This window comes from Lentinula edodes, assembly GCF_021015755.1.
Source record: "Lentinula edodes strain Le(Bin) 0899 ss11 chromosome Unknown C8R40scaffold_28, whole genome shotgun sequence".
Taxonomy (NCBI): Eukaryota; Fungi; Basidiomycota; class Agaricomycetes; order Agaricales; family Omphalotaceae; genus Lentinula; species Lentinula edodes.
In genome coordinates this window covers 516,863-537,993 of record NW_025764334.1, presented here as the reverse complement: position 1 = coordinate 537,993, position 21,131 = coordinate 516,863, and the positions used below count along the sequence as shown (strand labels likewise).

Genomic DNA, 21,131 nt, shown 5'->3' with positions numbered 1-21,131 from the left:
AGCTCTAGTGCTCAGTACTCCAAAATCTATCATTTATTGTTATCCTTCTTATTGTCCTTTCTCGCTACACATTCCCTTTCTCCCTAGTTTATTTTTATTGTCTTATTCTCTACCATGAAGACACTAAGTGTACAACCCCTAGTAGCTAGTCTAGCTCTCTGCCCCAATACACCAATTAGCTGGTATAAATACTCCTGTACCATACTCTAGTTCTTCAGTTTAATTATTATCTTAGATCAATACTCTCTGTCCTCTGAAGTCTTAAGACTCCCTTGAGCACTCTCAACTTCAATCTTAAGACTTATAGTCCTCTGGTCTGCTCTTCATCATCAGCATTAACGAGCTTGCCTTGTTTTTGTGTGAAAGAGAAAGGAAGGAATCTAATGAGCACTCCAACCAACCAATCTAATATACAATATGCGAGTTCACTGCTATCAAATTTATTTAATAGCAAGGGGTAGCATTGGCAAAGGTTCCGCAAAGCTTTGAGAGCTAAGTAAGAAGCTTCGATCAATCAATTTGAATTGTTCTAAGGATTCGGTATATTCCTTTGATTAAGGTAGATTCAGCATGATTTGTGCTTTGATTGTATTGATATGGGTATATCAAGAATTGGGGTTTTGAATCAAAGTAAATTAAAACCGAAACACACAGACCTCTACAGAGGGCTAGAACTATGTGCTGGCACAACCACACAGCGTGATTTGCCCTTAAGACCAACAACTGATCCTAAGTTCGAAGAATACCCAACAACTGGATATACTTCTCGCAGTCACAAGGAGCAGAACACAACGTTCCTATACTCACAAGTGCCGGGCCCGAATGGCTGCTAGCAAAGAGGTTTCAGTCTGGCAGGAGTGTGTCTTTCCTTTTTACGGATTAGCACTGCAACGTCATCCCAAAATCACTTGTATTCCAGATACATCGGATTGCTATTTATACATACAGAATATAAAGCCGCACAGTACAATTAATTTAATACAATAAATGTTCGGAACCGCAAGGAAACTTCTACACTCAGTCAGATACCATTTAATTTGAATCTACATGTCCTTATTTGGTCCATATTGGTTCCAAGATTCTAGTATACCTCCAAACATAGGTAGGTACTTCAATATTCATTTAATTTAATTGTTTTTGGAGGATGACTCGAATGGTGTTCAACTGTCATTGCTGTTCAACACTTACTTCGATCGTTTGTCACCTCGTCCGGAGGCAAATCAGCTCTCCTCGATTCTAATCCTATCAATCTGATTCATCTGGATTAAACTAATTGCTTCTCTCTTTCAATAGACACCCATTGTGCCTATACTCTATCAAGGGAGTTACACATAGTATTCATTTAATTGTATTCTTCAATATTTTCTACGTCAGGACTCTTTGACATTCATTTGATATGCCTTCGGAGCCTCGCAGTACTTCGATCGTTCTTCTAGTCATTTTACTCAACCATGCAACTTGATTGGTCTATTAGACTAAATCGCAGTCTTTTAGATTAATGCATGATCTCGTTCTAGAAGGAGTATTTGATAATTCCTGAGTTCTAGAAAGTCATTTCGAGTCAATCCTCGGTTCATGGTCACTTGAGTAAGTTCTTCCAAACTCCTGCCAGTGTAAGGTCCAATAAGAATACCCTTGGTATGTCATACGTGAATGGTCATCCTTCAGATGTAGTCCGAGTCTGGTATAATCCTGCTTGACGAACAGGTAGACTGCTATCCGTAGGTAGTATCGGGGATGGGTATATGGTCCCTTCAACTTATTAGACTGATTCAGTATTGACTTTGACTGTCAATCTGGGTCTCAATTACAGTCCTCTTGATATGAATCTATACGTGAAAATGTCACAATTCACAGCATAGACGTCTAGCCAAAATTTAGGCGTGACAGTGTCACTGCTGCTCCTCATTCCTCTTGTCTCTCATCCCTACACTCTTGCTCCAAGGACTAACGGCAAGACAGTGGTGTTGTTAATAATTTCACTACTGTCCCATTCAACCCTCTGTGCTTAAACACTGAATGGCCCTTGGCATGGCTTTCCAGTGTATATGATCTTAACAGGCCTGCAATTGGAAGAAAGAATTTAAGAAAAGTTACACAAGCCACTATATCACATGCATTAAACCACCTGATGTCACTGTTCAAATAAATTGGATTTCATCTTGCTGTGACTATTGACCTATATATGGTGAAATCTCACATAAGCAAGAAATGGCCTCCATTCATATGGACAAGTCTTCCATAAATTACAGCTAAATGCATATATCTAGTCAGAAATATGTATTCTATTTTAAAGTTTTACTCTTCATGCAGGTACACCTGCACACTCCAGTCTATGCACTGCACCCTTTTTCCTCCAGCTTGTCTTTCTGAATTGACATTGAGGTGCATCTTCTACATTATCAGTGTTTAGCTTTCTCACTTCTCTGCATGATACTCACTGTTCCTACTCCTCCGTAGGAACTCCAAAGCATATTAATCATTTTATCCATGCTAATTCTCCATACCCCTCTGCTGCCACCCACCTCCATCTCATTATTCATGTACCCTCTGTGGCCACCCAAAATTGTATTGTCTTGCTGTTGGCGCATACTCTGTACATACATACAAGAAGACAAGCTATGACTACACCGACCATCCATACACATATACGCTGTGCTTACCATATAACTATACAGTACCACCAGCTATATAATGCCTAGTAGAGATGCGCAAGCTCCCTCAGTTGTTCCACTATCAACTGAGGTGAGCTCAGCAGTACATTCAGACACACACCTGCTAAGTTCACAGTAGTTAATCATTATGCTAACAGGTATCTACACAATATCAGTTGTTCCACTATCAACTAAGTTAATCGTTACACTAACAAATCGTTATGCTAACACTTGCTACCCTTTGAACATCATGTCCCTTATCCCATTGCTATTGATGCTTTCTTCAGATGCTGTTCCTGTGGCTCCCAAATATGCACTAATTGCAGTCAAAATTTCTGTGTATCATTCTTCAATGCTCAATACCTCCCTGCAATGATAATCTTTCCCACAAGACACTCCTTCTCTTATGTGCCCTGCAACTTCCCCTCCAAAATTTTCTTCCATTGAATTCAATACTCCTCTCAACACACAGGTCCATATATGATGCCTCCACTGCATGTGCAAAAACAGCTTTTGAGAATGGAAAACAAGGCATTGAACACATTGGATTGTGGCTGGCATTGCAGTGGGCTGTGGGACACATTCACTGATGCAGGTACTGGCAGACATCTGTGGTCAAAATACATTGTCAGAGATGGTGGACTGGGCAAAAAAGTAGAGAGGTTGGTGTTGAAACAGCAGAACACCATGTCAAAACTGTAAATGCCTGCAATACAATGTATGTACTAATTATCATGCTACATTGTATCTGTAGTACTTGCAATAAAATTATTATCTTCATGTAATGAAAAGCATCCAGTACCAAGCAGGGTGCCATCCACGGCAGTGGAGCCTAGTATAGAAGGTCGACTCAATCTCAGACAGTTTTGAAGCAAAAAGCATACATTCAACCACAGTCAAGGTCTAACCAGGACTCGAACCTGGGTCATGGGAAGCTGAAGACTCAGAATCCCATGTGATAACCTCTACACTATTAGACCAATGCCCCAAGGTTTGGGGAACTGCAATAGAACATGTTTCACAACAACGTTGATGCTTCGGAAGTAGTATCAGCATTACACTCATACATAAACAATTTTACTGTGTTTGGGCACCATAGCCTCTGATACCCTCTGCAAATGACCAGTGAGTGTCGGCACTGCGAGACTCTGAAACGGAAACTCCATCTGCAGTAATCTTCGCTATTTGATACTAGATAGGAAGTGCATTAGCCCATGTGATGTTATACAAAAGGTTCAAAGACAAACCTTGTTCAAACTACGCGCGTCACGGTAGAACAGAACCTTCATGCTTTGTTCAAGAATTCTAACAGCTTCATCCTCCGTAATCACGTCTTCGTTGCCCTCTACAGCCTTACGGAGAAGAGGCTGGGCAATGTATGACCCATAGCCGGTGGCCAGCGTCGATGCAGAGTAAGTAGTGCCAAGGAGATCAACATACGATAGGAATCTGAATTCGACGGATAATCAGAACCCTCGATGGCAAACAGAAAAGCCCATAGATTCGTGGATCCATTACCTCTTGCCATCCTTGAATCCTCCAACAATCAACGAGTTCCATAACGGATTCATCTTTGACCTCCGCGAATACATCACATGCGAAAGGTACTCGTGAATCTCACTCGGACCAAGCGAATGCCCATCTTGCTGTGTGAATTCTTCAACCATAAGTTCGTCGAGCAAACCTTGGATATACTGAAAGTCGGACATGTCTCCACCTGCACCGATCACAGTGTTGGTGCCAACAGGATGTAGACGTTGGATGTCCTTGAATCGAGCAAGGGAGCCATAAGAAGCTAAGAGGAGCATATGATGGATGGGGAGTGAATAATCGGAACCTCAAGATCCTAGCATGTCTCCGTACCCAAATTGTCGGCAGACATCATGATACCATCCTTATACTTGATAGCAAGAACACTGGTACCCGTGACAATGGGCTGTCTGCGCGAACCAAATCCTAGGTCAGCATTTCCACAGTTTATATCTACACGTCGCAAACTGACTGTGTGTGCTGAATTCCTTCTGAAAATGCATCGGTTGTCGGTCCATTATATGGTCTTTGAGCAATCGGGTACGTTCCGTACGCATCGAAAGCGTCGTTTCGCTGAAAACGCAGATAAGGTCAGTGGGGATGAATATAAGGTCTTAAATCAAGCACGTACCGGGCGACCCCAGTTCGTAGGGAAATGATCCATCGTAGTTCAAGAGAGAAATTGTCGACGCGCAAGCTCAACGCGTATGCATTATGTCAGCTCCCTTTCACCGGCCCGTCTCCCATACATAACTTGTATCGATCTGCACGGAATGCTCTTCGAAGATTCATTGTGCGTGCCATTCTTATCGATTCAACACTCCACTGCTGGCTTCGAATGTGTGTAATTATCATCTACAGCATTACATGCACTCTTCGTACTTCCCCGCAAGTTGTCGATCTTCTTATGTACTCTTAAATCCTCCTGAAGGTTTTCCGTTTTGAAGTATTCACTATCATTGCAGGAGGCCGAGCGTCTGCTATAGCTAGTCAAGGAGAAATGGAGCACGATAATTAGGTGAGCAACTAGTATTAGCTGTATCGCATCAAGATGCGATAGTCCGAAATATCTCAAGACCGCACTGTGTTACCATAGCTCTCCGAAGGGGTATCATACTCTCGTTGAAATATATCATCTTTGTTGCTTTCCAAATATCTAAGAAGGATAGCATTCTCAACAAACCAACCACTTTCGACGTCGTAAATATCATACCTTAGTAGCTCATTAACGTACTCTTTCACCAGCGATATCGATTCTGCGTCCATCTGCGAATTGGCAATCATTTGCGGTAGTGATACTACGCAAAGTTAAGGTCAGCTCAAGATGCGAAGATAATGGACTTTTCGTATACCTAACATTCGCAACAAATGTTCCCCTCCGTAGATTGAGGACATTTCAATATCCGAAGACTCCTCTATTTTGACCTACATGCCAAAAATAGAAAATGTCAATGTACGAAGCAGTACAACAGATACTAGGAAAATTGACCTGTGGACCGGTGATGTACTTTTTTCGCACTTCCGCATACTGGTATCTCTCAAACCGGTAGAGTAGCGACATACCACACGACCGGTCGAAGTATATTTGGAGTCCCGAACAGATTGTGTGCGTTAAAAGTGCAGGGGTAGGGAGACTACAGATACACGACCGTAAGTTCGAAGACCACAGTCGACAGAATTCATCGATTCACCTCGTCGTAGTCGATTTGACGTGATCTTCGAATTGATTGAGGATTTGACGTACAGTTGGCGACCGCGGCAGGGTCACAAGCTGGTGATTTTTGGTGACAGCCTCCCAATCGTCCACGAGAAAAACTTTGAGCACTTCTGGCACATTGAGTTTCATCTCTGCACGGCGAGCATTGTGACCATCATCTTCCTCTCGAGTCCTCTTTGTCCCTCTTGTGCCTTCTTTTCGTATCCCCGAGCGCGTGCTGCCTCCAGCAGATGCGGATGATCCAGCAGGGTTACCAAGTGTTGCTATGAATACAAGTCATTGAACGGAGTGGAGAATCAGTGTTGAGAACGTACTTTTGCCACTCAAATCTTTCATTTTCCCTGCAGCAGCATTGGCACCAGCATGTTGGGCGGCTAGCGCTGATTGAGACAACGCCTTCTGCTTTGCAATTCCAGCTTCGTCGAGTTTGAGGATGCGTTGTTCGGTTACCCATTCGTCCCAACTGATTGCCTGGGTTAGATGTAGAGACTATGTCAAGTACAAGATCTACTTGCGTCTGCTTCCATCCTTTGTAATGGACCAAGAAGTTTGGACCAATTTCGCCGTTTTCCGTATCTTCTGGTGTAAAGTTGCGTATTTTGAGGATTTTCGCTACAGGACGATTAAATATCGTAAGCTTTGCTGTAAAGGACCTTAAGTACCTTCGTATATAAGTGGTCCATGATAGCATAGACACTTTTCGTTGATCTTCCATTGAAGATGAGTTGCTGGTGAGACTAGTGTTGATAGAGTGCCCTTGGAAGTGACCGTTTTGGTAATATTAGACTTGCTTGCACCAGCAGTTGAAGTGGAAGGATCAGCTATTGGATCTGTGGACATTGCAATGTTTTATGAAAGGAAGATAAGCTCGTGGGAGTCGAAAGAACTTCCTTTCAACGTGTGTATAGTCACTATATTAAGTATGATAATTCCTAGTTCACCAAAAGACTTAGGGAACGTTATTTCACCCTTGACAATGACTGAAACTTGGACAACCACCAATCGATTTTGGAACTCCTGAATACATATAAATATTTCGCGGTAGATCATGTTATGTTCATGTTCCTCCTGCACTACTGTTCCTTCTTTTCTTTATCCAAAGCTTTATTGTCTACTTCAATCGCTTGAACTTCCAACCGTTTAGCGTAAACTTGACCGGCCTAGTAGACATAGAGTATTAGATTATGTGAATAAATTGAAGGATGAAGGGAAACACACTTGAAGCGTAAGTATCAATCCCAAACATATCATGATGATAACATTTGCTGCTGCAAGTACTCGAACAGCTTCTATTCTGTCAGAATATGTGTCCTCTTCCAGCGGAATGGCCACAGTTTTCAACGTTGGGCAGATGACAGCCGTATACACCGCGATGGCAAACACATAGACACCTGAGAAACGAATTCAAGATAAATCTTGTGTAACAGGTGTGCCACGAACCAAGACTAGATCCGTCAAAGAACATAGCACTATCGTCCCATTTGTGCAGTTTGCCGACCAGTCCTAGCACTCCTACACCAATCATTCCATGCAACAACGCCTAAAACCTATAAGTTCGTGATCTGATAGAGTTATCGCCTCAGACCGACCTTGATAGCAGGTGGGGAATTGAAAAAAGTGGTGTAGAAACTGAATCCATCCGCAATTACAGTTTCAGTAAGTTCCCCCCAGAGAAGCTTGTGATCCACGTTGAAACATATGAACAGGATCCCTGTTGAGACTGAGCATGAGATTTTTACTCTTAAAAGAAAGCTGACCCAGAAAGAACGACACTGGTGCAAGAACGGCAGCCTGCTTGAACGTCATGATGGAGAACAGAGAAATTTTTTGCTAGTAGCAAGTTGACATTCGAACTGATCGACTCAGCACTGCCAGCAAGACCAGTCAAAGCGGTGCAATCAGGGTGCGATTGAGAGGACAAGTTGTAGAAAGTTTCTCTTTCAGGATATACATACTAGGTATGTCGACAGGTGGTATATAGTTTGGGTCTGTCTCTAGAGAATACAGTCAATGCAAATGCAATGTCCGATAAGCAGTACGACAAAAGAGATGTTCAGTTAAATATGATACAGCATATATAATATGAACAGTACAGAATGCTCTTCCAAAAAAAAAAATACGAGAACAACACGAGAAAGGCAAAGACGTGATCAAGAAATCATTGTGTAGGCAAAAGAGAAGGAGATGCCGAGTGGCCACCAGGGGAAGGTGGTGGTCGAGGAGAAGCCGGCAAACCCATCATTCGTGAATATCGATGACCCCGGTCAGAAACGGAGATGTTAAGTCCGCGCCCAGCTGCTAGGTTTGAAGCGCGTCCATTTTTGCTATGAGCCAAGGGTGTGTCCGGAGGCGTGAGATCTTGTTGTGTTCCCCCAACAGGACTGTCTGGCGAAGATTCAATTGTCACTTCCGGTTCCGTACCACTATCTTCATTGATTGAATATTCATCGGTATCAGACTGATTCTCTTCAGCAGGAGCTATGAGGTTGTGGCATAAGTAATGGGGCAGGTTCGAGGATAAGAAACACAGCGCTTACTCGACAGTGACCTTCCAGACAACCCCAGAAGCTTATCGGCAGCAGCTTCAGAGTACTGTAAACTATTTCTTCTATCAGGCTCCAACTCAAGATCTTCGTTAGATTCCGATGGCGATCGACCCGCATCAACGTTGAATACTCTATTGAACTCCCCGAGCATTAAGCTGAAGACACCTGCAGGAATACCCAAAGTTGGACTAAACACAATTCCGACGTTCCGCATTGTCATTTTGTTGACGGCTGAATTTTGCACGATGAGAATTAAATGAGCTGTGAGCGCACGAAGAAGACTGTAGTTGGTGATAGGTAGGGATGCGATCAGTTGCGAAAGTTCTTTGATCCGTTCTTGAGGATCTACAAAATCTAGAAAACGCAAATGAGGACATTTAGTTGTTTGTGCGCATATTGACATACCTATGACGGAGAGGAATCTCATATGGAGTTCACGAGTGAGGATACTTGAAGGTAGATCTCGCAGAAAACTTTTAAGTAAACCGGCGATAGCATGAGGATCCCAGTATTCATCTGAAGCCAGAAGATCGACATCGCCCTCTACAATGTTCCAAGTTAGTAATTGTGGTATAGTATACCAGAAATTCACGCAGACTCGCCAGCATTGAAACGATCCTTCAAGGATTTGATGACAGCGGAACTGCCACTCAGACGATATATTCCCTCCTCTTGATCTGCTTTCTTCGACTCTAGATACTGTATGCAGCGGAACACGATTGCGGGCAAGTTCGCAATTTGGGCAACGTCAAGAGACTCCTCCAAATTGACTCCGAAGACAGCGCGAGGCATAAATGTAGAAGAGGGTGCCACATTCTTATCTAGTCCCTTGTGAGTACAAATTCACGACGAACAATGAAAGATCGTAACTTACCACTACCTCCACTTCCACCAGGTCTAGCGAAACCCCAGAACGACCTAGATTTGGCCTTTTCTCGTCGATCACTCGAACTTGGAGTGAGACTAGGCTCTGGCGGATTGTCCTTCCCAAATTTATATCCAGCGGGAATGGGTGCGCCATTCATTGGGGCAGATATTTTAACCTTTTCCATCTTTTCCGGAGACGGGACGCGCTCAGTAGGTAAAGGTCCAATCGGAGACGAAACCTGTGATTGTTTGGATAAATCGCCACGCTGACGATACAGCTCAGGCGATTGACGCTGTTGTTGGGCACGCACAATCTGGATTTCAGGATAATGACCCATTTCGGAATTGGCCCGCTGTCCGGGATCCAGAAAAGGAGGAGGATTAGATAAAGGCGAGGAATCTGGCAGGCTGGAAGGTTGTCCTGACTGGGATCGTTCAGTGGTGCGAGGATCAGCAGATGCAGGAATGGATTTCGAGGGACTCGAATAGTTATAATCATCTTGAGAAGGACGGGAGAAGAGCTTGGCATTTGTGGCATCTTGAGGAAGTTGAGATAGAGGAATGGCCCGTTTCTCTGCACCAATATCATCCTTGGAAAACCCTCGCGAGGGTTTTCTGGGAGGGTCGGTCGATATACTAGTCCTTGGGACACTAGGATTAGGTTGAGCAGTACTGTTGACATACTGTGGTGGTGGTGGTGGTGCAGCGGAAGAAGGAGCATATGCTACGGGTTCTTCACTGTACGTTCCAGTGAAGTATCTCACAAGAATCTCAACCCAACTGTCCCGTTCAGCATCACTCTCAGCACAAAGAACATGTCGAGGATGGTTTCCACCAGGTCCTTTCTTCGCCTCAACAATGAGAAAGGCGTGTCGGTATTCCTTTTCCTCGTCTGTGGAGGTAGTGGTGTTATTACGTTGTTGTCGACCAATTTGAGCACCGGTAACCGTTATTGAACCGAGATGAGTGCCGCCTCGCTGTATATCGAGAAAGTGGCTATCAATATGTTGCAAAGACGTCAAGAGTATATTAAGACGCACGGCATCAAAATATTCTAACACGGGACCTTGTAAGACAAAATAACGTGTCTTCCATCCTCCAAAGTTCTTTCCCCGCTTCGTGAGGTATCCTTCTTTATGACCCACCTGCATCACCGGTTGCATAGTGTCTTTCACAATATCGGTAGTAAAAAAGGCGATGACTTCGTCGTTGTTTTTGACAGGAAGGTTGATTAACGTTTGCAGATAGGTCTCCAGAACAGCCTATAACAGAAAGGTAAGGTATCAGGAACCGATGACGGAAGGACGATGAATCGATATGACTACCTTTCGTTGGTCAGCTTTGGCAGGTGCATGATCCTTCCATAGCTTGCCCTCAGGCAAAGTAGATATCTTTCTCCCAACACTTTTCCCAACGCTACCTCTGACTCGTTGGTCTAGATTTATAACGTCACTGTACATCTTCTCTACTTTCCAACCATCTTTGCCTTTACCAGGATTCACGTAGACGATGAACGATAGAACTTCCTTGCCTCGATCATTTGGTCGAACGAATGAATGCGAAACGTAGATTTTAGTATGGGGAAGGTCGGTAGATAGCAAAGGAAGGGCACGGAAGAAGCCAGCAGATGACGCAGTAGCGTTCATCTGGGTAGCTGGAACATTTTGTGCCTCGAGTCGTTGAGGGCGAAGGTCATCGTTTGAGCGTTGCGGTGAGGTGTCACCGATCAACTGGCGCTGATATGCGGCTTCTGCTCTGGCCTCAGCATGGTGAGGCGACATTGTGGATGGAGAAAGAGGGAAGTCGTTGATTGACACGTACTGACGATTACTGCTCGAGCGAGCTGGCGCCTGACTCAAGGGTCCAGAGAAAGATGTTGATGATGACCCTGATTGATTTGGCAGTCGATCCTGGGAAGATTCAGCAGAAGCTGATGGGGAAGGAGCTGGCGCAGAATTGGGTGCCGCCGATGAAGGATCCACGACCTCATACTCCTCATCCAAGTCTTCACCACTTTCGTCGTCCTCCTCATCACCATCGTCATTGTCATCGTCTGCTTCCTCTTCCATGTCCAAAAATTCTCGATCCTTTCCACGAACTGGAGAAACCGGGACAGACGAGTGCGATGATGATGTCTTGTTGAACATCTCCACTCTAGGACTCGGTGCAGGGGACTCGCCCATATTTGCGATGTATTGCTTTGCCTCATCCGGTAGCGATATACGAGATTCTCGGGAGAGTGGATGGCGGATGGCAGGAGATAAGGCAGTGAGGTTATTGCTTGCTTTTTGGGAAATGGGGGACGCGTGTTGGTCACGATCTGGAGCGTCGTTAGGAATGGAGATGGATGTGATGATTTGTGGAGTGCTCAAAGTGCCTTGGCCGTGAGGCGTAATTGGGGTATATATTGAGTTGTTGGACGGGTATTCTGCTGGAGCGGTCTGAGGGGTATTTTGGGATGAGAAGTCATATTTCCCCCCTGTGGCGATACCGCTGTAAGCGCTCCCTGAAACTCCGTCCACACCATTAGTGCTAACACTACTGATGCTCTCAGTGAAACTACTTTTTCGGGGGTATACTGAAGGTTTGGTCGATGTACTATGACTGTTGGAACTGGAACTGTAGGATATAGAGGATATGATGGAGTCATTATAGCCGTGAGCAAAGTGGGAGTATTTTGGGGTAGCGTTATTGAATGAATGAGGTGGAGTTTCCTGTGTAGCCGAAAGTTCCGGCAAGAGGTCTGAGCGAGGAGGAACTGTAAGTGGGGCAAGGCGAGCAGTCATTTGCTGGGAGCTGTGAAGGCTGGCGTTGGTAGACGCAGTGGAAGAGACCAGGGAGGAAGAAGAAACGGAAGCCGATGGAGAGTTCGCCAAAGGCTCGTGAGAGCGAGCAGAATGTAAGCCGTGACTGTTTGTTCGTGGTGGAACTGCTCACGAATTAACACAAGAGAATATACTTGATTCATTTGCCAGAACATACCTTGTTCATCCGAGTAGAACCTGGTCATATTTTGACGGGGATTGTGGTCTCTGTTATTAGAGGACATACCTCCGTCGGTTACAACACTGTCAATACTTTGTTTCTGTACGCGCTCTCGACTGAGGTGACGCTTCTCGGAAACTATTGGACCACCTGTGGCTGCTGCCAAACGAGCCTTGTACGCATCCCTCTCGTTCCTAACTCTTTCCAGCTCCTTCATGATCTGGTTATACCCTGACCGTTGCTTCTCTATGAGCTTCCATAACTGAGAGTTCTGAGAAGAAAGCACATTGCGCTCAGACACAGCCTGATCCAGTGCAGCGAGTTGAGGATCAGACGCTGAACCGTGCAGGGCTAGGATAGACTCGATAGTGTGTGGGGTGGGATTGATAGAAGCTGGCAGGTTGGTCGTCGATGAAGAAGCTGTAGGCAACGTCGTCTGCCGGTGAGGTGACGATGTATGTGGAAATGGCTGCCTGTTATCTTTCTCCCGAGACGGAGATCGAGCAGACATTTTTCATACGGATATACTTGGACAATATAAGAGACAATAGGGCAGAGATATCGAACGACGACGGCGACGACGACAAGGAAACAGTTCAAGAATCAAGAATAATATATCACGTGGTGTCCTTCTTATCATCATTATGATGTCGGGCTTCATTTGCTCACTGGCGGTGCTGGAATTGATGTTCCCCGTTCGTTTCTTCTACCACCACAATGTCTCTGCTTCTCGGTCGACGGTCACTTGTCTCTCGGCGTCTTAATATTCCCTTCTTCTTGCGGACCTTTTCCTCTTCGCGACCTACTTTTAGCAAACTTGAAGGCATTTCTGAAACACCACAAGAGCGCCAGCTACCAGAGCATGCAGTGATCTCGACTTTTGACTTGTTCAGTATTGGTGGTGCGCGCTCCTACACATCACATCCCTTCCCGCCATTATCTGATACAAAAGCTCCTTTCACTTAGTTGGACCTTCGAGCTCTCATACAGTTGGTCCAATGCGGGCAGGGAAGATATTCATTACAGATTTGAAGGAGCTGCAGCTGTTGAAAAAGGTCGGCATATCGTCCTACTTGATTCTACTTTATCAAACTCAGGATCGACGTGTTCTCTTCTTCAACTTCAACTTACGTCTTTATTTCAAACTCACTCCGGCAAATATATGCATTGATTGTGGCGATTTATATTGAAGGTTGCCACTGTTAAGATAAATTTGTGAGTGAACAGTATACATACACGATTTGGTTCGTTGGTCGTTAACTACCATTTTCTCAGATACGGCTCTCTAGCTGCTACAGGTGAATTATGGCTCGATTTTTCTACCCAAGGTCTGATAAAATACTGAAATGAAATCAAAGGCAAAGGGTTGGCTTAGTTATCGTCGGTGACATATTGGTGCTCACATCGATGCAGACATCATACTCCCCAAGCTATCTTACTGGGTCTCGAAGGTTCAGACCCCGAAACTATTATACCAACGACTATAGAATCTCGCTATAATAATATTCTCGCTAACAAGGTATTGCTATTAGGTGGAGATCACCTTATTCACTATGATATGGACCGAGATATGCTCTGGAGGTTTGTATCATGATCCCTAATCATCCTAGTCCTATGCTAAGATAGGTTTGGCACAGATGGGATCAAGTTCTCCCAACTCATCCTAACGGTATGAGGTTTAGTGCGTTTGACGAAGATGGTGATCTTCTCGCAACAAATGAATACTACAGTGTAGGAGGAGGCTTCGTCGTCAATGATAAAACACAAGGTGATCAGATATGTTACACTTGATCAGCCTACCTAACCAATGCTTGTTGGTTTCGTGAAGTGGATGAAAACCTATTTTACAAAGGCGTGGACAAGAGTGTTGTTCCCCCTGCACGTCTTCACCAAACGCATTCCCTAACTGAACCAACCTTGAACTCTCCTTCACCCGAACCATCCCCTTCCAGCCGTTCGTCGCAACATAATGACGACACCATACCCAACGCCGAAGCCGGGCCACCCCACCCCTTTGAATCTGGCAACAGTCTGTTGGCCTTGACCCAAAAACATAACGTCTGTCAAATTATCTTCAAATATGCTGACAATGCATCTGATTCCATCATTCATAGATGACCATTGCTCAAATTGTGTACGACAACGAAAAAAGTTTCGGGTACTCAGACGAAGATATACATAAGAAGGTTAGCAAACCATGCATAATCGACCGCTGTATCTGGATTGAACCCAAAATTCAGATCTTTCGCATCTGGTCCGTAATGGACGAGTGCATCCAAACAGGTGTTACCACAAATGCCACGACTCTTCCCGGTCGCCTAGGTCTTCGTCGGCGAGCACCTATTCTTTATCGACGCCTGATGCGTGGATTTTACCCTGGCATCATGTCTCCCCCCTCAAACAATGCGAGAATCGAGGCTGGCTCTAACCCTAGTGAGACTTTTGGTGGTTCAATAGACGCGCCCAAATCAAGTAGCGAAAAATTCAACCAAAGTAAACAGGGTTCTAGCTTTGAGACAATAGGAGCAAGAATCGTGGATCCTGCTATTCCGAGCGCGAAACGTGCTCCCCGCGTGATAGGCGCTTTCGATCACCCACTCTTGCCTGAACCTCCGGTACGTGGACCCATTGTAAAAATGTCCATTAACTGATTATCGTTGTTTAGAGAAAAACTATGATTCCTGCAGTGGATTTCCTCTCATGCTATGCGATCGCAGTGAACGAGGTAAATGCTAGCGGCGGCAGAATCGTCACATCTCCAACCAATGGTGCCGCTGGTGTTATTCCTGCTGTGTTGAAATACATAATTGAGGTACAGTGCATGTTAAAAATTACTTCAACAAGACTACTAACGACTGCCAATTATCATCAGTTCGTCAGCGATGATCCGGACAAGAGTATAATGACCTTCTTGCTCACAGCTTCGGTAAGTCGTTTTGAGATCTCTGCTCACTTCGCGATAACCCTTCGTGAAGGCTATCGGCATGCTGTTCAAACGTGGAAGTACGATCTCTGCCGCTGAAGGAGGATGCCAAGCTGAAGTTGGTGGTAAGTTGTCAGTATTAATATTTCAATCAATCTGATGGGAGTTCTGCAGTAGCATGTTCTATGGCTGCCGGAGGTTTTGCCGCATGCATGGTGTGTTTTCTCGCAATGTATGTATCGAATTTAAATGAAATTATTCCATCATGTCAAGGGAGGTAAGTATTCGCCGTCCAAGTTTTATTCTGCCACTCATCTTCGGAGCAGCCTCTCCGGAGACTGTACTTCAGGTATGTATATCCAGAACTGTCTTTAACTCGTTGCTAATGACGATTCAGGCTGCAGAAATCGGGATTGGTTCGCCACTACTTAATTGGGCATTGTGCAGAAACTGATTATCCCTTCGTGTTAGAGCATAACCTTGGCTTAACATGTGATCCCATCGATGGCCTTGTTCAAGTTCCTTGCATCGTATGATTTCCCTTTTGGTCTAAACGTTCATACTAAAATTATACTTAGGAAAGGAACAGTCTAGGAGGTTTGTTAAACGTTATACAGTCCTTGCAGTGAACATCCTCAGTCTGAAACTTTTTCCTAGCGGTCAAGGCAGTCACTGCCGCTCAACTTTCTCTCGCAAGTCATGGTGTTTATAGCGTCACATTAGACGAGGCAATTGAAGCGATGCGTTTGACTGCTTCTGATATGAGCGTCAAATACAAGGAGACGAGTCTTTCTGTAAGCTTCACTTATCACATGTGCTAGTTGATTACTCATTGTCTTCCTAGGGGCTTGCGGTAAATATGCTTGTTACTATACTTTTCTTTTACATGGAAACTAAGGACCGCATTCCAGACCACTGTTAAAATACCACTGACTGTGCCCGCTTGGTAAGCTGACTGATTGTCTGCTGCAATGGAATCTGATTGCCTCTTCGCAGCTGATTGTCGTCATACCCATCCTATCTTTCAGTGTTGATACGGTTCTCTTGTGGCCTGCTTTTGGCATTTGGTCCATAAAGTATCAGTACTTGTGGATGAGATCTCTACAATGATATCCTTTGCAGACTTGAAATTGTTTCCTGCCACTGCTGGAGCCTAAGTGAAGAAGCCATGCTTGATCCAGGTGTGATCCTTCCAGCGTTCATTTTCTTCTCTCAATAGGCTATGCGTCGCCGCTTAAGCACTGCCTTTGCCCTTCTTGTCCGCTCCAGACGACACGAGCACCTTAAAAATCTATATTCTTTATTCTCACCAGAGGACTCGCTCAGTGCCAGGCCCGGCCTCACATAGGAATCGGGATTGCGTGCAGAAAGCCTCATTGCTTGAGGTCGAGTCAACCTTCAAAAACAGCGTTCAAATACATTCAGGAATCCAGACTCGTGTGTTGACTCCGTTCCTCTCCTTTTAGGTCTTTGAAACATACGAATCCTTCGCTAAACCTCGACGTTGACCCAAAAATAATGCCATGTTGACTTGCGCTACCTTCGAGAATTATGAGTGAGGGGGGATGTCCCTTACTCTCGGAGAATTCGCCTCCGCGAAAGGCGGATGTTTTGAACCTACGGCAAACTCGCGGCAAAAAAAAAACGAAAAACAGTTGATGCCGTCGATTTTACGTCCGGAAGAGTCGGGCCTCAGGCCTCAAAACCCAGAGGGCGCTCTACAGTATTATGTGATATGTTTTCTGTGTTCAGATCTTTCCTGGTCAAGATCTTTCGTGCAACGAGCTTCCAACAAGCCGATGATGGCAGATCATATATATCGAACTATGTCTCGGTAAACGTGCAGACTTGAGCCGATTTCAGTAAAATGTTTTGATCCCAACAGGTCCCAACTTACTACGGTAAGGCTGTAATCGAAATATACGCGGGTTAAATTGACCGTCGAATATGATAGTGCATTCAACTTCAACTGGCCCGTTAAAGTTTTAACATTCACGGACTTGAATTTTTCACAATTATGTACGGGCACGAATCCGTTATGTGGTTACTTTGACGGGAATTCTGGCACCGTATAAATACCCTCCGTCTTGCTTCCATCGAGGTCCTGCACATTGTATAGTCCTCTTTGTGGTGCAGACCCCTTTGCCGGTTTTACTGTGATGCAGTTCCCAGTGTTGTTCCATGTTCGGCTTCTGTCTACACTGATCTGTCTCCAACTTCTTCTTCATGCTGGCAATGCTGCTACAATAGACCGCACCTCAGAGCAGGGTGAAGCCGCCATTACTGGTACACCCACAATTTCCTCTTTGTCAATCAGCTCCTAAAAAGCCCCACTTAGACCCAGATCAGGAGTGCACGCCCTACGATTATGCGCCTGTCACAAATCAAATGAACTCTTTCCCTGAGGTGTGGGAAGCCGCCAAAATCTTGTCTGACGATTCAGCGGCCCTTGCAAAGTGGAACTCCATATCGGCTAACATCCCCACAAACATCCCCCAGAAGGTATTTAGTCATTCGGGGCTGAGCGTACAGTGCTCTCACATTCAACAGACTCAACCTCCACCGTCTAGTTACTCATCAAGTGACCCGGACTGCTGGTGGACCTATGGTCAATGTACGACCCCAAAACTGGCTGACCTCCCCCCTGATATCACTGCTGCTCCGGAGGTATGTATTCTACCGCATCTATCCGTTCCAACTTAACAATAAGTCTCAAAGCCATCCACCCTTGGCTATGGATTCGACGACGGACCAAATTGCTCGCACAACGCGTTTTATGACTTCTTGCAAAGCCAAAACCAGAAAGCAAGTAAGTCTGTTAATCCTGTATCCTTCCGTAAAAACATTCCACTCAATTTCTTCCAACAGCTTTCTATTTCATTGGTTCTAATGTGGCGGACTTTCCTCTGGAGGCTCAGCGTGCTCTCACTGATGGTAGGTCTGACATCTCATAGACGACGCCGCTTACTTACTGAATATAATCACCCAGGACATGAAATATGTGCCCGTGAGTTACCCAATGAGCAGTACTTCGATCTGATGAAATAACTAGAGAAAATTCTGCAGATACCTGGTCCCATCCATATAGTACGTATTTTACAATATTGTCAAATCAACTGAAGCTTGATCTGCATCCCAGTGACGACATTCGCTAGCGAGGATGCTTTTGCAGAATTGTGGTACTGTGAGTTGCCGTTAACTGTCATACCAGATCTCAATTCAACATTCATGTTGAAACTTCGTTTAGCTGTGCGCGTTTTTGCAAAATTTTCTTTCAGAGTAAAAGCTTACTGGGTACTATCGAAAAGATGCAAATGATCAAACTTGTAGTAGGCGTTACACCTACTTGTTGGCGAGTGAGTTCAACTTTCATTACGAGTCGAATAGTTATTTAACTCAGTTGGAATTGTCTTGAAAAAAAGCCACCTTATGGCGACGTTGATGACAGAATACGAGCTATCGCAAACGCATTAGGGTTGCAAACCATTATGTGGGAATACGATACAGCGGACGCCAGTGTAGATGGCAAGACCATCACTGATCAAACTGTGGTGGATAACTATAACAGTTTCATTCAAAAGGCTGAGGGAGGAGCGTTCAACTCGGTATGTTCTGAACGAAGCCGTGCGCTGAGGTTGTACTCAAGTCGATCATTTAGACTGGGACCATTCTATTGACTCACGAGTTGAACAATTTTACTATGTCAGAGGCTGTTAGTTTCTATCCTCAACTCAAATCTGTTTTCCAGGTATGATCCGCTGGCTCTTCTCCCTCCAAAGCATCTTACGTTCTCGATATCATTTCAGTATCTTGTACCGGTTGGAGTGTCGCTGAACAAGACTCAGCCGTACCTGGAAACCAATTATTCACTTCCCACCTTTGAGCAATGTGAGTTCAACGTATCATTCAGTTCTTACAACTCGTTAGGGCAGAATATTAAACTATTTTTAGATATCTCGGGTACATTGACAGGTTCACGAGTCTCACCTAACAACACCTCCACCACCACCTTGCAATCATCGACTTCTTCGGCATCGGTATCCCCCACTACATCCGCTGAAACATCCAGTGAATCTGGCGCCTCCACAAATTCAGCCAACAGCGTAGCTAGGCCTTTCTATGATTGTGCCCTGCTGACAGCTTGCTTAGTAGTATTTTTTATCAGTTAATTTGGTCCACAGACATTCATGAAATTTACGCTACATATTTACATATGATACATTCAAGTCAACGATCTGTCCTTTCTTTTGGTACGGACTACAGAAATTATTTTTCTTGATACCCTTCCATGAACTTCGTCGAAGTTCTACTATCGGAATTACATAAATTTAATTCTCATCCAAGAAACACACTTATGTACTGAGGAAGAAGATGCACTGACAAAACTGGATGGTTTCAATTTTTTTGTTCAATCTCGCACCACGGCGAAACAGTGGGAAAAGCAACACGGAGGTGTTTGCGCTTTTGTTCGGAAAGGAATTGCAGCTTCGAAGTCAAAGCTTTCATCACCAGATATTCTGGTTCTGGATCTTGGCAGCTTATGGGTTATCAATGCGTATATACTGCCTGTGCTATCTAGGTATATACATTTCACAGATGTAGCTCCCGAAGAGCAGTTATTTGAAACAATTCGGATATGTGCACTGGTGGACAGTTCGAAAAAGACTGTAGTGGCTACAGATGCTAATGGACGGACATCTTCAAGAACCCCAAAGGCTGCTCATTTGACACGGTTATCACAAGACACTGAAGTCAATGCAAGGGGAATGCGTATTCTGCAGTTATGCGAGGAGATGAACTTGGCAATAGTGAATGGTACCGAACTGGAATCTCCCAATCGTGGGTCTTACACTTCCCACCAGCACAATGGCAAAGCAGTTGTGGATTATATTCTGGTTTCAGATGAGCTGTGCCCAATGATACAAAATCTGAGCGTGGAAGTCAGGCCATTATCGAAGAAAGACCAATGGTCGGACCACTCAAAGCTCTCATTGGTGATGTCACGCGAGATTTACACCATGACTGCTCAACAATCCAGCCAACCAAAAGTTCCTCTCACAATACCAATACATGATGAATGGACAGACACTTTATATCAGGAAATGCTACAGAGTGGAAAACCTCCACACCTATTGCTCCGAGACTTTTATGGTCCAGTATACTATGATCAGAATCCAATCTCGGTATACACGGATGGTTCATGCTTGGAGAATGGGAAAGACTATGCAAGAGCTGGTTCTGGGATATGCTTCGGACTACAGTCTAACCAGAACATTAGCCTAAGGGTACCAGGGCCTGAGACTCCCACCAATAACAGAGCCGAAGCATATGCTGTCTTGATGCTACTAGCAAAAGTCAACCCAAAAAGAGCAATGAACATTTTCTGTGATTCAACCTATGTCATTCGAGAATGCTGCTATTGGGCGGGCCGTCACCTATCTACAGGATGGAAGATGCCAAATGGGGACCTATTAAAAGACATCTGCCTATTGCTGAAGTATCGCTTAGCTTTCACCCGCTTTATATGGGTCAAAGGACATAGTGGCATTCCCCAAAATGAATTGGCAGATGAATTGGCAAAAATAGGATGCACAAAAGATATTCCAAGGGATTATTCCCCCCTAGTATCTTCACCATGGGAGCGGGACCCAGGAAACAGGCAAGCAATTGATGTTCAAAAAGTCTCCACGGATCTACCGGAACACGCAGAACCCAGAACAATGATTGGTAGGTCAATTACCTGGGCTGCGGAGCAAGGTCACCGAGGAAGATCTAAAGTGGCAAAAATCCGGGATGATAACCTTGCAAAATTGCGCAATTGCAAAACTAATGCACAATTTTGGATGCTATACAAGTCATGGCTTGACCCAAAAGCAAAAGACTTTGAGCTTTCACTAAACCACCTGTAT

General features: G+C 44.6%; 7 protein-coding genes and 1 non-coding gene across 8 annotated transcripts; 2 read left to right on the top strand and 6 right to left on the bottom strand.

The window, feature by feature from the left end:
• Positions 1 to 3,040: 3,040 nt before the first annotated feature.
• C8R40DRAFT_1115332 (uncharacterized protein) lies at positions 3,041 to 3,389 on the bottom strand. The gene has a single exon (XM_046228558.1). It carries the CDS (start codon positions 3,341 to 3,343, stop codon positions 3,116 to 3,118), a length of 228 nt encoding a protein of 75 aa, XP_046084143.1. The 5' UTR covers positions 3,344 to 3,389; the 3' UTR covers positions 3,041 to 3,115.
• A 164-nt stretch (positions 3,390 to 3,553) lies between these two features.
• C8R40DRAFT_t174 lies at positions 3,554 to 3,634 on the bottom strand. The gene has a single exon. It is a non-coding gene; the product is annotated as a tRNA-Gln (tRNA).
• Positions 3,635 to 3,731: 97 nt separating this feature from the next.
• On the bottom strand, positions 3,732 to 4,848 carry C8R40DRAFT_1173113 (nucleophile aminohydrolase; the record flags this gene model as incomplete). Its single annotated transcript, XM_046231963.1, has 6 exons — positions 3,732 to 3,845; positions 3,902 to 4,103; positions 4,173 to 4,449; positions 4,518 to 4,594; positions 4,657 to 4,757; positions 4,816 to 4,848. The coding sequence occupies 6 exons, from the start codon at positions 4,846 to 4,848 to the stop codon at positions 3,732 to 3,734; spliced, it is 804 nt and encodes a 267-aa protein (XP_046084142.1).
• Positions 4,849 to 4,919: 71 nt separating this feature from the next.
• C8R40DRAFT_414441 (MRG-domain-containing protein) lies at positions 4,920 to 6,813 on the bottom strand. Its single transcript, XM_046234992.1, has 8 exons — positions 6,564 to 6,813; positions 6,417 to 6,513; positions 6,216 to 6,364; positions 5,876 to 6,164; positions 5,674 to 5,818; positions 5,537 to 5,609; positions 5,398 to 5,482; positions 4,920 to 5,340 (listed from the first exon to the last, which is right to left on the bottom strand). The coding sequence occupies exons 1-8, from the start codon at positions 6,739 to 6,741 to the stop codon at positions 5,256 to 5,258; spliced, it is 1,101 nt and encodes a 366-aa protein (XP_046084141.1). The 5' UTR covers positions 6,742 to 6,813; the 3' UTR covers positions 4,920 to 5,255.
• Positions 6,814 to 6,948: 135 nt separating this feature from the next.
• On the bottom strand, positions 6,949 to 7,916 carry C8R40DRAFT_414765 (Shr3 amino acid permease chaperone). The gene is made up of 5 exons (XM_046234993.1): positions 7,659 to 7,916; positions 7,491 to 7,612; positions 7,342 to 7,441; positions 7,120 to 7,292; positions 6,949 to 7,061 (listed from the first exon to the last, which is right to left on the bottom strand). Exons 1-5 carry the CDS (start codon positions 7,705 to 7,707, stop codon positions 6,975 to 6,977), a joined length of 531 nt encoding a protein of 176 aa, XP_046084140.1. The 5' UTR covers positions 7,708 to 7,916; the 3' UTR covers positions 6,949 to 6,974.
• Position 7,917: 1 nt separating this feature from the next.
• C8R40DRAFT_415020 (uncharacterized protein) lies at positions 7,918 to 12,913 on the bottom strand. The gene is made up of 8 exons (XM_046234994.1): positions 12,297 to 12,913; positions 10,640 to 12,243; positions 10,355 to 10,576; positions 9,322 to 10,291; positions 9,050 to 9,268; positions 8,853 to 8,990; positions 8,439 to 8,801; positions 7,918 to 8,379 (listed from the first exon to the last, which is right to left on the bottom strand). Exons 1-8 carry the CDS (start codon positions 12,808 to 12,810, stop codon positions 8,060 to 8,062), a joined length of 4,350 nt encoding a protein of 1,449 aa, XP_046084139.1. The 5' UTR covers positions 12,811 to 12,913; the 3' UTR covers positions 7,918 to 8,059.
• Positions 12,914 to 13,016: 103 nt separating this feature from the next.
• Positions 13,017 to 16,172, top strand: C8R40DRAFT_1050969 (serine dehydratase alpha chain-domain-containing protein; the record flags this gene model as incomplete). The annotated part of the gene is made up of 21 exons (XM_046224677.1): positions 13,017 to 13,200; positions 13,266 to 13,354; positions 13,492 to 13,514; positions 13,575 to 13,597; positions 13,658 to 13,664; positions 13,713 to 13,880; positions 13,937 to 14,067; positions 14,128 to 14,357; positions 14,414 to 14,485; positions 14,540 to 14,914; positions 14,965 to 15,111; positions 15,172 to 15,225; positions 15,275 to 15,347; positions 15,397 to 15,441; positions 15,549 to 15,571; positions 15,620 to 15,638; positions 15,694 to 15,752; positions 15,801 to 15,819; positions 15,880 to 16,016; positions 16,067 to 16,075; positions 16,134 to 16,172. The coding sequence occupies 21 exons, from the start codon at positions 13,017 to 13,019 to the stop codon at positions 16,170 to 16,172; spliced, it is 1,926 nt and encodes a 641-aa protein (XP_046084138.1).
• Positions 16,173 to 17,381: 1,209 nt separating this feature from the next.
• On the top strand, positions 17,382 to 19,149 carry C8R40DRAFT_1071364 (uncharacterized protein; the record flags this gene model as incomplete). The annotated part of the gene is made up of 14 exons (XM_046226324.1): positions 17,382 to 17,508; positions 17,540 to 17,724; positions 17,773 to 17,889; positions 17,941 to 18,031; positions 18,091 to 18,156; positions 18,212 to 18,229; positions 18,289 to 18,309; positions 18,362 to 18,406; positions 18,434 to 18,471; positions 18,501 to 18,578; positions 18,645 to 18,827; positions 18,881 to 18,970; positions 19,029 to 19,110; positions 19,133 to 19,149. 14 exons carry the CDS (start codon positions 17,382 to 17,384, stop codon positions 19,147 to 19,149), a joined length of 1,158 nt encoding a protein of 385 aa, XP_046084137.1.
• Positions 19,150 to 21,131: the final 1,982 nt, after the last annotated feature.